This window comes from Lissotriton helveticus, chromosome 5_1, assembly GCF_964261635.1.
Source record: "Lissotriton helveticus chromosome 5_1, aLisHel1.1, whole genome shotgun sequence".
In the NCBI taxonomy this organism is placed as follows: domain Eukaryota; kingdom Metazoa; phylum Chordata; class Amphibia; order Caudata; family Salamandridae; genus Lissotriton; species Lissotriton helveticus.
Window position 1 is genome coordinate 1,165,504,181 of NC_136065.1, and position 13,557 is coordinate 1,165,517,737.

At 44.3% G+C, this 13,557-nt stretch overlaps 1 protein-coding gene across 3 annotated transcripts in view; it reads left to right on the plus strand.

Moving 5' to 3' along the window:
* Positions 1-10,886, plus strand: part of LOC144755184 (caspase-7-like) — a 236,097-nt gene extending 225,211 nt beyond the window's left edge. The window contains exons 7-8 of one of the 3 annotated variants that reach the window (XM_078643842.1): positions 8,747-9,373; positions 9,514-10,886. In XM_078643842.1, coding sequence (XP_078499968.1) covers positions 8,747-8,976 — 230 coding nt within the window. In that variant the 3' untranslated portion in view covers positions 8,977-9,373; positions 9,514-10,886. Of the gene's footprint in view, positions 1-8,746; positions 9,374-9,513 lie in introns of those variants that run through there. The other 2 variants (XM_078643843.1, XM_078643844.1) reach the window with 2 other exon arrangements.
* Positions 10,887-13,557: the final 2,671 nt, after the last annotated feature.

The following is a 13,557-nucleotide window of genomic DNA, read 5'->3' on the forward strand; positions in this document are numbered from 1 at the left end:
GAGGGAATGTTTTACTAGTGGAGAAGAAAGCCAAAGGGATGAGACCTATTATAAACATAAAAGATTTGAACAAATGGGTGGTTTAACACCACTTCAAAACTGAGGGAATCCACCTTCTCAGGGACATTTTGAGGAAAGGAGATTGGTGAACTTGTCTAGACCTGAAAGATGCATACGTTACTATCCCTATCTGGCCCCCACAACAGATATTTCTCCAATTCACATGGAAAGGCAAACATTGATAGTTTTGCAGCCTCCCCTCCGGTCTTTTCTCAGCCCCCTTGTATTACACCAAGGTCTTACGCCCAGTGGCCGGCTGGCTAAGAGCAAGAGGTATAAGACTGATATTGTACTTAGACGACATTCTAATTATGGCCCAATCCAGAGAAGTGTCATCTCAACACACAGATCTCACAATGAAACTGTTAGAACATCTAGGGTTTGTCATATACATGACAAAATCATCCATAACTCCAAGCCAAGACACTCAGTTCCTGGTTTTCATCATAAATAGAGGGAAAAATTTAGAAAAGTTCGGAAAGAGTTAAACAAAACACAAAAGAAAAAGGGATTCCCTCTGAGAATATTAGCAAGGATACTGGGCCTCTTGTCCTCAACGATCCAGGCCATATATACAGGCCCCCTGCACTACAGAGCCCTGCAGAGACTTAAGGCCAAAGCATTGAGATCGAATCAATCCTATTCCCAGACAATGTCCCTGGACTTGGACTCGAGGAATGAACTACTCTGGTGGTTGAGGAATGCAGAGTCATGGAACGGCAGAGCCATTTTTGAGGAGGAACCAGCGATAATAATAGAGTCTGACTCATGCTTAGAGGGATGGGATGAAATATGTGGTGACTAATCAATAGGGGGATGTTGGACTGAACAGAAGAAGGAGTTACATACCAACTGCCAGGAACTATTGGCAGGCTCATTTGCAATTTACAGCTTTACCAGGGACCTAATGAAATCTTCAGTCATGCTTTGCATGGACGATGTATCTGCAGTCAGATACGTGAACAAAATGGGGGACCCCTCTCCAAAGGACTTTCGGACCTAGCCAAGAACTTCTGGGCCTACTGCCTCAACAAGGGAGTCTCCCCCAGCCCCCCACCCCATCCCCCCACTCATCCTAGCACCCCCAATATGGAAGAAAAATAGACCTGTGTCTGTCTGTGGAGGATGAAAGGTGGTGCCCCTTCCAACTGGTGGCTTATTCGTGTGTGTGTGTGCCTATCTGTCTCTGTACCCCATCAGTAATCTCAAGACAATAATAGCTTATGTTAAGTGAACATTTAATCCCCTTCTCTCTTTTTTTCTTTTTTTCCCTCCTAATTTATTCCCCTTAATTCCTTGCCCTAGCGCGAATATTCATGAATCTGATCCCTCTCTGTTTCAAACAGGACAGCGGTGGGTATTCCTCAGCCCAAGAAGAAACCTCCATGTGGTAGCTGTCGAATCCACTCTGCCGGTACCTGGTAGACTCTCTGTCTCACTTGAATCTGTATTGGACCATGAGCCCGATCCCACATCTGACCAAGTGGCATCCAATAGGGAAAAAATGAATCATTAGCCTCAGATTCCTTCTCTGGTTCACTTCATGCTCCCGTTTTCTTACCCTGTAGTATTTTTGCTTCTGCCGCAGATCCGAATAGAGAGAAGCTGACACAGGCTCCCCTGTCAGACCAGCGTGTACTCTATTGTGGCCCTTGTTCCCATCCTTGGCCATAACTTGTGGGATTGGATTGCCTTTACTTAGAGTATGGGCATCTTGTGAGACTTCCTGTCTCTGTATCTGTAGCTGGGAGGATAGCCCTGAGAAGCCCACACTATACATCTCCTCAGTATTCATTCCCATGTTATCGGCTACTGGCCCCAGGGTTTGGTCTCCTTTTCCCTCCACACACTGCCTTTGAGTACCCAGTGTTCTCCCCCAGTCACTGCTGGCATATGTTCAGCTAGCTCACCCAATATCTCGTCCCCCCGCTGCCTCCAATGCCCCCGATGCCCACTATGATATTGCCGGCCTGCATACTGCTTTGACTGGCTACCTGAGCTGAGGCCCAGTCCTACTCCATACTTGCTGTGGTCTGGATCCGCTCCCGGAGCCTCAGAGCAGCACGAGCACTGAGGCACCGGTCCGCTGTTGCTGGGGCTCCACGACCACGCTCCTCCCCTTCCCCTCTTGGTTTGTTTCTGTCTGGGTCATCTTCTGACGGCGTCCCGATTGAGCCATCCCGGCTAGTCCAGAGGTTACGTCCACGGCTTGCGTCTGTTGGGCTGTCTGGTGGGCAGTCTGTTGGATTGCACCTCTACCCCTTGCTGCTGATTTAGTCCCCATGGCAGATGCAGTTCTGCCCGATAACCGGCGTCCTGTAGCCAGGGAGAGCTCCTTTTACAGCCGGCTGCACAGTGCAATCACTGATTCAGTCTGTCGCGCTATGGATTGAATCCAAGGTAGGCCCCAGATGGGTTCTGCTATTCTTCTGTACTGCAGGGGTTTAATCATAATCAAGCTCTAGGCTCCAGACATAGTTCTTGCTGCCACCTTGTTGGGGGCCGCCTACGGCTGGTTCAAGCGGCCAATATCTTGCTTTCCCACTGGGACTCAACAAGGGCATCTCAGTGATTGCCGAACATATCCCCGGTCTGAACAACGGGGATGCAGAATGGTTTTCCAGGAGTTTCAGAGATTCCATCAACTGGAGGCTAGATAGGGAAATCTTCTTGACCATTCAGATGATATGGGGACCCTTTCTGGTACATCTCTTTGTAGACAAGCTGAGCACTCAATTACCATTGAGGCCGGACCCTCAGGCCTTGGGGGTGGATACCTATCTTCAGAATTGGCGAGGACTAACACCTTATGCTTTCTCTCCATTTGTCATGCTACCAAGGCTACTAAAACAAGTTCACAGGAACAGGGAGGTAACAGTAGTAATAACTCCCCCCTGGAGGTCTCGGGCATGGTTCCCAATCCTGATGGAAATGAGCATAGACCTACCAACCCTTATACCTATATTCGAGGAAATAATTACAGGTCCTCAAGGATAATGCCACCAGCCTTTTATCATTGATGGCCTGTGGATTTAAGGAGACAGTGGCAGATGCCAGGACTTTCGGCAAATGCTTTCAGACTCATATCCGAGTTATGGGCACCTGGCACAAGAAAAGCATGTAGACTGGCTTGGCAGAAATTAGTTTGTTGATGTCTTCGGCAGAACTACAATCCTGTTTCAGATGATCTAGTACACGTAATTAACTATCTGAAATTTTCTCATCGGGTCTGGCCTATCGTACAGTTAATATCTACAGATCGGCCATTATAGCAGGCCATTGCCTTGTAGACAGCACCTCCGTGGGTCAAACATACTAACTAAAAAGGAAATGAGAAGTTTGCATTTTTTAAACCCACCATCTGCTAAATACACTGCCCTATGGGATGTTAGGGATGTCCTTCAAGTGATTACAAACTGGGGTGAGAACTCTGGACTTTCCCTAAAGCAATTATCTTACAAACTCACTGTTTTACTGTGCCTAGTATCCTTCAGGCGAACATCAGATGTGAAAGCCTCAGATATCACCAGAAGAGCCTACCAACCAGTAGGGTTCTGTTTATATAGTCCACTCAATTAGAACAAACACATCAATTCCCGAGCTCCAGTCAACTAGTATTCAAATGCAATCAATGAATCCACGCAGGGGTCTTGTCAGTATATTTTCCTCTTGGTACTTTATTCGATGTTTGGTACATAGAGAATCTTTTATTCTTCAGCAACAGAACAGATAGCCACTGGAAGTATTCCGTCACGATTTCTGGCACCAGAAATCGTGACGGAATATTCCCATTTGGATTATATGAACTTTTAGGATTATACTTGGTTTTAATATTATTGCTGCTATCGACTGATGATGGTCCTTGACTATTCGCTTGATTCTACTCCGATTTGATGCCGTTTTTATTGATGAAGGTTCTTGAAGTTAGCCATTGAGCTCATTTCTTATGCTTTATATATCAGAATTGGAGCCCTGAGGAAGTCCTAGGTTAATCCTGGACGAAACACGTTTGGCACAATCTGTGGCTATCTGTTCTGTTGCTGAAGAATAGAAGATACTCTATCTACCAGACATCGAATAAAGTACCAAGAGGAAAATATACTGACAAGACCCCTGTATGAATTAATTGATTGCATTTGAATACATAGGGGCACATTAGTATGTCCGCCCGCCATACCAGTGGGAAATGGGACCGGCCGCAATGCTAGCTGCGGTCCCGCACATCCCATTAGGATGCGCCCGCCACACTGGTGGGTGCATGCTGCATTTTTTAACATTGCGGTGGGCGGTGCTGAAAGCACCGCCCGCCGCAATGCTAAAAATGCATGTTGTGCTTTTCAATGCACAATGTGACAGGCACCGTGCGGTGCCTGCCATGGTGTACATTGAAATGTAGGGGGGTACCATAGGTACCCCCCCTATGTGCACCCCCCACCCCCCAGAGTCCCTGGGGGCCCGCAACAGGCCCCCGCAAGAAATCACCACATGCCTTTCCGTGGCGGCAATGCTGCCACGGAAAGGCATATTACCGCCCACATCTTAATTTGGCTGGTGGTGTCTAACAGACACCGCCACCATATTGATCCCTTTTCTGCCCGGTCGACTTGTCGACTGGGCGGAAAAGCGGCAGACGGTCTTTCCGTCCACCGAGGACCCCCCCGGCCATGGTTATATGGCGGGGGTCTTTGCAGCAAGGATGGCGGGCGGATCGCCCCGCCGGGCCGGCGGTGGTTACCGCCGGCCCGGCAGGGGCGATTCACCCTCCATCCTAATGGCGCCCTAAGTGACTGGACTCAGGAATTGATGTGTTCATTCTGCAAGTGTTTACCCAGAAAGGATCCTGTTGGATATATACTAAGAAGATACAACCTGTAAGAAATTGTACCACTCTTTCTTTTCTGCTGGGCACAGATTATACCCCTTCGTCTGGAGACAATTGAATATGGAGTCTGTTGAAAGAAGTGGCACCTGCCAACGTTTAGACATCTCAGATCACCAGGCATTGTGCTGTCTGCCTACAGCTATGCCTTACAAACCCTCACTGGGCGCTCCAGTACCACATTCCAGTGAACATTCCCATCAGTTCCACCTACAGTTTGGCTGGTTTCCAAGTAGTGGCTTTTGGTGTACCAAAGACAGCAGGAGTTTAAATCCTTTGACAATTTTGTGTACAGCCTCAATGAGCAATATATTTACAGATAATCCAACTGTGGCACATCGTGGTTTTAGTGGAGATCTCTTGACAGTATGTTGTTTGCTACTTTCACAAATAAATATTCATTCAGTGGTAAAGTTACAGCTTTTATAGCACTGTTACATCAGCTGCCTCGTTTCCAGTCACATGACTAGGTGACATACTGCCAAGAATACAGTTTCATGCAAATCCCAACAGATTATACAGTTTAAAATGTACAGTTTAAACTGTATTTAAGGTTCACATTGCTGCATTATGCTTGCACTTGTTTGACCAGGCTACACTATATGCTGAGATGCTGCAGTTACAGATACTCACTTGATCAATATGAGTGCTCAATGATGCGTTATGGACTGGGCATGGGCATAAATGTGGAAAGACAAAGCATGCCTGGACGTTTCTACAGAAGTCCCTCTTACCGGATAGATCACGCTCACTCTATTCTGGAAAGTTCTCAGCTCTTTTGCAATGAAGTAGCAGAATTCTTCAAGAAGAATATCACAAAGATCTATGCTGATTTTCCTCCGATCACCATTAGCACTGTCGACTCTAATATAGTGTGGCCTCTTACAGAGGAAGGTGGAGCCACTGAGTCTTCTGACTTCAATGGTGTAGCCAGATTCTCCCAGTTGACGTCACCTAAAATGAATATCTTGGCAGACAGCATTACATTGGGCTCTCCGAATGACCTTTGTCCCCCCAGGGTAATGCTGCTTCTCCCTGATCATCTGGCAGAGGCATTGGAGAAGATCTACGGTGGTGTCCTGGACTCAGGGGTGAACCACAGGGTTGGAAGAAGGTGATTGTCGTTCCCTTAAAGAAAAAGCCAGAGGGAGACTTGTGTGATTTTAAAAAGTTGCACCCTATTTTATTATTACCTGCTCCTGCTAAGATCTTGGACAAGCATTAAACCAGGAAGTACTTACTTGATCAAGAACTTCTAGACCCTTCCCAAAATGAATTCAGGAAAAATAATAGCACAGAATCTGCGGTTGTAGCAACCTCCGATATTATTCGGCAACAAGTTTATCAGGGAGGAGCAGCAATCCTGGTTTTGCTTAACCTGTCAGCAGCCTTTGTCACCATATCTCTATTACTATTGGTGCAGAGGCTGCGGCAGGTAGGCCTGAAGTGGGTGGCTCTTAGACTGTTGGTGTCTTTCCTTTGGAATAGAGTTTAGTGCTCCTGCCTTTCAGCTTCCCTGTGATGCTCCTCAGAGGTCATCCTTGAGCCCCACTTTATTTAACTTGTATGTTGCCCCTTTACCAAAACTGGTATGCTCTTTTGGGTTCCAGGTAGCTTCCTATGCAGACGATTATCAGATCATCATGTCTATATCTGATGACTGGGACAAGGTGGTGGACAGGTTTAGAGCTTGTATTCAGGAGATCAGCAATTGGATGAGGGAAAACTGGCTGAAAATGAATGGGGGGAAAATTAGATCTTGGTTTTTGGAGCTGATAGCTCCATCTAGACCAACCGTTGATGACCAGAAACAGGTGGAACTCTCCATACACCTGTGAATGTGGCTAAAAATATAGGTGTGATTTTTAATAACACCATGCCATTCGACACCCAGATTATTAGAACAGTGAGTTCTTGCTTCTGGAGTATTGGCATTCTGAAGAAAATATTACCTTTTCGTCCAAAAGATTTGAAGGTGTTGGCGGTAATTGCTCTCATCACCTCCCGTTTAGATTACTGTAATGCCCTTTATTTAAATAACAACCAAAGTGATTTAAATAAGCTTCAAATGATAACAATTGCTGATGCATACTTGGTTTTGGGCATACCCAAGTTCTCCTGAGTTAGGGAAGGACTGATGTCTCTTCATTGGCTGCTAGTAAAGAAGTGGGTGTGCCTTAAAGCACCCTACTTGACACATAAAACCCTCCACTCTCAAGGATCGAGTTATCTCAGATCTACCCTGAATTGGTATGTCCCGAAGAGACCACTGCATACGTCTGATCAGTAGATGGTAATGGTTCCTTGGTGTAAGAAAGTTAGGGGGGGGAACAAGCCTTTACTCTCGCAGCTGCCTGGCTCTGGAATGCACTTCCGGTGCATATCTGGTGCCTTAGCTTGCACCAGTGGTTTTGAAAGCAGGTGAAAACATGGCTTTTTGTAGATTAATCCCTCTTTTGTGAAGGTGGTCTTTTTTCTATGGTTGCGGAGTTGAGTTATACTCTCCAGTTCTCCCTCTTTCATAGCCCTTAATTCCTGACTTGTCTAATACACTTTATAAATGCTACAAATACAAATACTTTTACTAATAGATGTCTCAAATCCCTAAAATCAAAGACAGTTCTAACATTAAGGGACTGTTTACGATGGCGGGCGGACTTATATCCGGCCACCACCCTATCGGAAATCGGGACCTCCTGACAGGCTGTCGATGGTCCCATAGTAGGGATTACGGTGCAACCGTCATGCCTATATTTTGCATTGCAGCGGGTGCTACTGGCAGCACCACCCACAGCAATGCAAAAAAGGGTCACTTTACATATCTCTGCCCTACCGGCAGGCACCATGAGGTGCCTGCCACAAGGTGCAGGGATATGTATGGGGGCACCATGGGTGCCCTCCAGTGCCCACAGCCTAGGGCCTGAAAAGAAGGGGGCCCGCTATCGGCTCCCAAAGTCCCTTTCCACCTGCAGGTTCATGCCGGGTTAATCGCCATGAACAGGCGGGTAGAACAGGACATCGTAATCCCTATGGTGGTGCCTGGTAGTCACCGAAACCATTGTAGGAAATATGAGGCCTCCACTGCACCGGCAGGCTCAAGAAGCCCGTCGGATGCATGGCGTTCGGGCCTTCCAACCATCATCCTTCCGCCTGCCATTATAATATGGCGGGCGGAAAACATGCAAACAATGGCGGTAAGACCGCCACCGACAGGCTCTCAGTGGCGGTCTAACCGTCATTTTAATCGTAATCAGCTCCTAAGTTATTTGCCACTGTGTTGTAGAACCACACCCTAAGTCAATTTGATAAATCCAGCTGAGGAGTCATATAACTGTTTACCTTTTATGAATTAATAAATGAATGCTACCTTTGAAAAGTAGTTGCAGATAATGTTCAAATCTCAGCAAAATCAGCCGAATCTTGTATTCTATCTGGTATCGATAAAGAGGATTACAACGATAAAGAGACACTTCAGTCCACACTGTGTGATATATGAACATTCAGTACTAATCTTATGCCTTTATGAGTGTTGACTTTTGTTTCAACAAGATGATTAACCCTTTCAGAATTCATGTCACATGCTGAGAAAGATTATTTAATAAAAGTGTCATATAATCACCCTGGAGAAAACGTGAAATTCTACTGTCTGCATGGTATGCATATTGTTTGATGACTAAAAAGTCAACTTGTCCAGGACAGATAGTTCCTTAACTGCTTGGGAGCACATAGTCACAACATATTTATTATATGAGGAAATGGAAAACAGATTAAGTAACTTACCTATATTGAGAATGTGTTTCTTTATAGGTTACTATGCTGGGAGGAACGGAGAACGTGGATCTTGGTTCATTCAATCTCTTTGCAAAGTCATCACAGAACATGGGAGACAACTGGAGATCCTTCAGATCCTGACCAGAGTCAACTTCATGGTTGCCGCTGAGTTTGAGTCTGAACACGCAGACCCTGATTTAAAAAGAAATAAGCAAGTGCCTTGTATTACATCGATGCTGACTAATGAACTTTACTTCAAAACATGAATTCAATATGGAGCAGGTCTTTCCTGCCAGACATGTAAGCTGTTTAAGAAAAGTCAGCTTACAGTGCACTTAGAGCACACCCATTGCATACCATTGGCTGGCTTTACTGCCATTTGCTTTTTTTATTTGTCAACTTGTGTGGGCTTTCTTTCTTCTGTTCGTCTCTCCTCTGGAGTTTGACCATATCACCTATGTCCTTCGACTGCTCACTTTTCAGGCATTGCTTTATCTTTTTGGTTAAGTGCAACACAAGTGTGCATGTGTTTTTATCAGCTGTCTCCCTCATCCACTTCTCTTCCCTCCTTTCTTTTGCTTCCCCCTTTCCTCTGTGTTGCCCCCCCAACGCTCCCTCTGTGTTGCTTTGTCCCCTGACTCCTCCATGTTGCTTTCCCGATTTGCTTTTAACCCCTTCAGCGCTGATGACAAAGCCAGCTCGTCATCAGCGTTACCTGCGCTGCGCGAAAGACGAGCTGGCTTTGTCATAAACAAGCCATTTTTTTTTCCAGCGCACAGCGGGAAAACGCGGTAGCGCGGTAGGGGTTAATAAACATGCTTTTGTTCTTTTTTTAAATGTACTAATTCAACTCTGATCGATAAATGAAAAAATTAAAAATCACCCACACAATTTTGTTGGGCGTGCGCATGCATGGTGCTCAATCCTGCAAAATAACACAGCCAGTCACATCATAGGACTTTTTCACCTCTTTAGCCATGCTGCAAGCATTGGGGATGCTGTTCATTATAACGTCGGATCTGGTGGCTTAGTGAACTAATACATCCACTGTAGGGGCCTATTTTCGAACTCGTGGTCACAGGTTCAAATCGAGGCGGGTCCACTCAGCCTTTCGTCCTTCTGAGGTTGATAAAAGTGAAGACCATTGGTCATTTGTTATTCAGCGCTAAGATGCCCTTGAGTAAACCTGTGCTTCACAAATGCATGTTATGTTACTGCATCACTAAACATCATTGGCAAAGCCAGTAGGTCCCAAAAATGAAACATATTGGCTTTGACAACCCTTGTTGGATTATCGATTGTCCAATTCTGTTCTCTTTCCTGCATTTTAAAGGCATGGCATTTTGTAAAACTTCAGTTTTACAACCTATGAGTTTACATTAATGATTGCAGCACATTTAAGGACAGTTATTAGGACTAATCTTACCTCTTTTCTAAACCATGTGCAACGGCTTCAGCTAAATGTCTAGTCTTAATTGTTGGTATGTCATTACCCCAGAAAGCCCACTGTTGGCATCAAATAATTCAGAAACTCTTGATGTAAAGAAAATGAATGCCTAATTCATTGAGTCAAGAGGACAAATGTTTCTGATTATACTTTTTTGACAAGTTGGGTGCCAATGTTTCTAAATATGGAGAAGCTCCACAACCCATTAATTTCTATGAATGTATTTGCAGCTGTATGTTTAGCTCTGACCGACGAGTTATGTAATATCTGAGGACCTTGTTTTGTCAATCCTCAAGAAAGAAAATACTTTACAATTGTATGTATAATAGTGAGGATTCTAAAGATTTCTGCTGTTTGTGAATAGTCATTTATGCACAAGACCAGGCTGTAATTGTATGTCATTGTACACTTCAGTGAACAAAGGTGACCTTAAAGAGTAATTACATTTGGCTTCCATTTAATGTTAGCAGTCAGACAGTGGCCTTGTATGACAAGTAAGTTCTTGTAATTTGAAATGGTGTGGCCGTTTGATAAACAGTTATATACCCCCACGATACTCAGGAAGTTCGCATTGTTGAACTGAATCTGTGGCTTGTGCCTGGTCCGGATACAAGAATGTTGTATCTGGACTCAAGTGTCTGTGGTTTTTAGTGAACTAGTTTTACCTTTTTCAGTGATTCATGTTGATTTATGCTGCGTATAATAAAAATTCCATTTTGTTTTACCACATCCATTTACTCATGCTTCTGACGTATTCAGCCTCCTTTTCTTGTTGGCACTTGCACCAGTTAGCGGATAGTCTTGATATTCATGACATTGGCTTGCTGCAGGCTTTTCTTTTATTTAGCATCTGCCAAATCCTACCTATCCGAAATGTTTGTGATCTACAATCCAGTATTATAGGCATCTACTGCAAACCTTGGTATCATTAAGTTTAATAATTATTGGCTTCCATCACCAGAAACATTTGTTACCCATCATGATAATCAATAACGACCAATTAGCTCCCAATCCATTGTCAGCCATCTTAAACAAAAAACAAAAAATATGATAATCATGCCCACCTGCATACAACAGAATAATAGTCAACACTCAAGATGAAAGCTCAATTAAATAACACAATACGTGTATGAAATAATGTTTCATGAGAATCTTTAGTTCCTTTTATCAATCATGTTAATAGCCGTAGCACACGTCTTACCATTAATGTCACAAATAAACCATGCTGCTTTCAACCATAAAAATGAGCTAACAATGTTTGATGTTTATGTTATTTGTGTTTAGCAGTAGCCAGGTACATGCAAGGTCTAAGAAACATACACAGTATTAGCTCCGTCTGCTAGTCACACATACTAAAGTAAGCACCCACCGAAGAAACTAATAAGCAAACTAAATCGCAAGTAGTCAGTTAGGAAATGTTGCTTTATATTTTTAATTTATCTTTATTGTATTTTCTGCTTATACTTATAGAAGAAAAACAATTCACATTATAACATACACTGAGTGAAATGATAGGGGAAGATTGTTTGCAATTTACTGACAATGCACTGGGTTATGCAGGTGGTCCTACCCATCTACCAAACATCTCATGGCACATGTAGTTCCTGATTCGAATATGTAACCCATTTTATTTGATAGAATCCATCAAGTACCCTCTTCATCCATCAAGTACCCTCTTCGTCTCACTCCCTCCGCTATTATACTTCAACAAACCTTCAACCATCTCAGAGGCTCATTTTCCCTCCAGAACACCATCAGCTTGGCTAGGCAGAATTGTCACACTTGGACACCTTTCTTCGCAAAACTATTTTGATGCCCTTCAACCTCCCTCACCTGGTTGTTTCCAAGGCTAAGTAGGAAAATGTGGTTTCTGTGTTTCTCACTGTACTTGAAGGTGCCTGATCCTTGGCTGCTCACAGCATTCTCTTCCTCTTTCCTTTTAATCCACTATTTTGAATATGAAGGCCTGGCCTCCAACATCCTTACTCTTTTAATTAGTCACGGTGCACCTTTCATTGGCACTGTTTGATACAAAGAAGGGTTTCCTCAACATTTAAGTCAACAATGTGGACATCCACCATGACACAAAAAAAGTCTCATCCTCCACTGATGCAGCCACCCCTGACATCTATAATTGTGTACGTACTCTTCTTTAGTGCAGGGTTCTCTGTTCTCTTTCATTCTGCTTCTTCCCCACTTCTGTCTCCGCCTTCTCTTTTGAATTGGGCCCATCCTGCACTTGCCAACCTTATAAGTTAGCCTGTCAAGCTGGGCTTGATCCTAGAGATGCACAGCTTAAGTGATCGCAGAGCATCTAAGAATCAGTCTTGAATGATGCATAAAGTTACAGGCACACTTTTCACTTCTGTGTGTTTCTTCACCTGACTTCTTCAGTGTGTAGAGAAGCCTTTATTCTCTCCTCCTCCCCTCATTCAAAATTGGTTTTTAAAGTGGTTTTGGGCTTACCTTCACATAATTCACCTTCTGCACTATGCTTCATGTCTGGAGGAGTGAACATTGTGCATTGTCTTTCACTCTACTCCAGCACTTGGAGTTCAGGCCACCTTGTTCAAGAATGGGCATATATCATACAATCTACAAGATGGGCACTCCGCCAACAGAGTTCAAGGCCACACCAACATGCACACAAAAGGCAGCCTGTGAAACGCCATGAATATGCTTGCCTAATATTACCTGCACCTTATCTATGTCACTGTCAGGTGTTACTTCCACAATCTGTGAAAGTTAATGCATCGCATTTATGGCTATTACAAGGCTAGGTGGATGCCTGAGGATTGACAGAAAGTGCATAATTGTGCAGCTGATGACCACAGAACTCATTTTTGGGGACCGGGGCTTATTTTTCATATTTATACTGAGCAGAAAAAGGAGAAAGAAGACGGAACATAAATGAAATAAAAGGAACCAGGTATGAAAAAGACTCCTGTAGTGTCTAGAAATGTACGTTGGTGGAGGAAAGTGCCAGGAGGTAGAATTAAGATTAGGATGCCCTGGTATTCAGCACCACCACCAGCAGCAGCACCTTATGCCTGTGGGCGCTCCTTGTGGCTGTCTGTCTCACACAGGTGCTGTCTTCCACCACTTATCGACTGGCAGTCCAACACCGGCAGGTAGAAAGTCAATCATACTGTGTCACGTCATTGAGTACGGAGGAAAGGAAGGGGAGCTTTGGTCTTCAACCTCTCTGTGGTTTCTTGGCTTCCCACAACTCAAAAGCTCGAGAGTGATGCCAGTGCAGACTATAAGAGCAGTGACAGCTCAAAGTTTAAGAGCTAATAGTGTAATTTGTATGGTGCATAGCTACTTCAAACGAAGTGTCCTAGCGCTGAAGGTCCAGCTCCCAATGGCCAGGTACACAGCGGAAATAAGAAGTAGAATC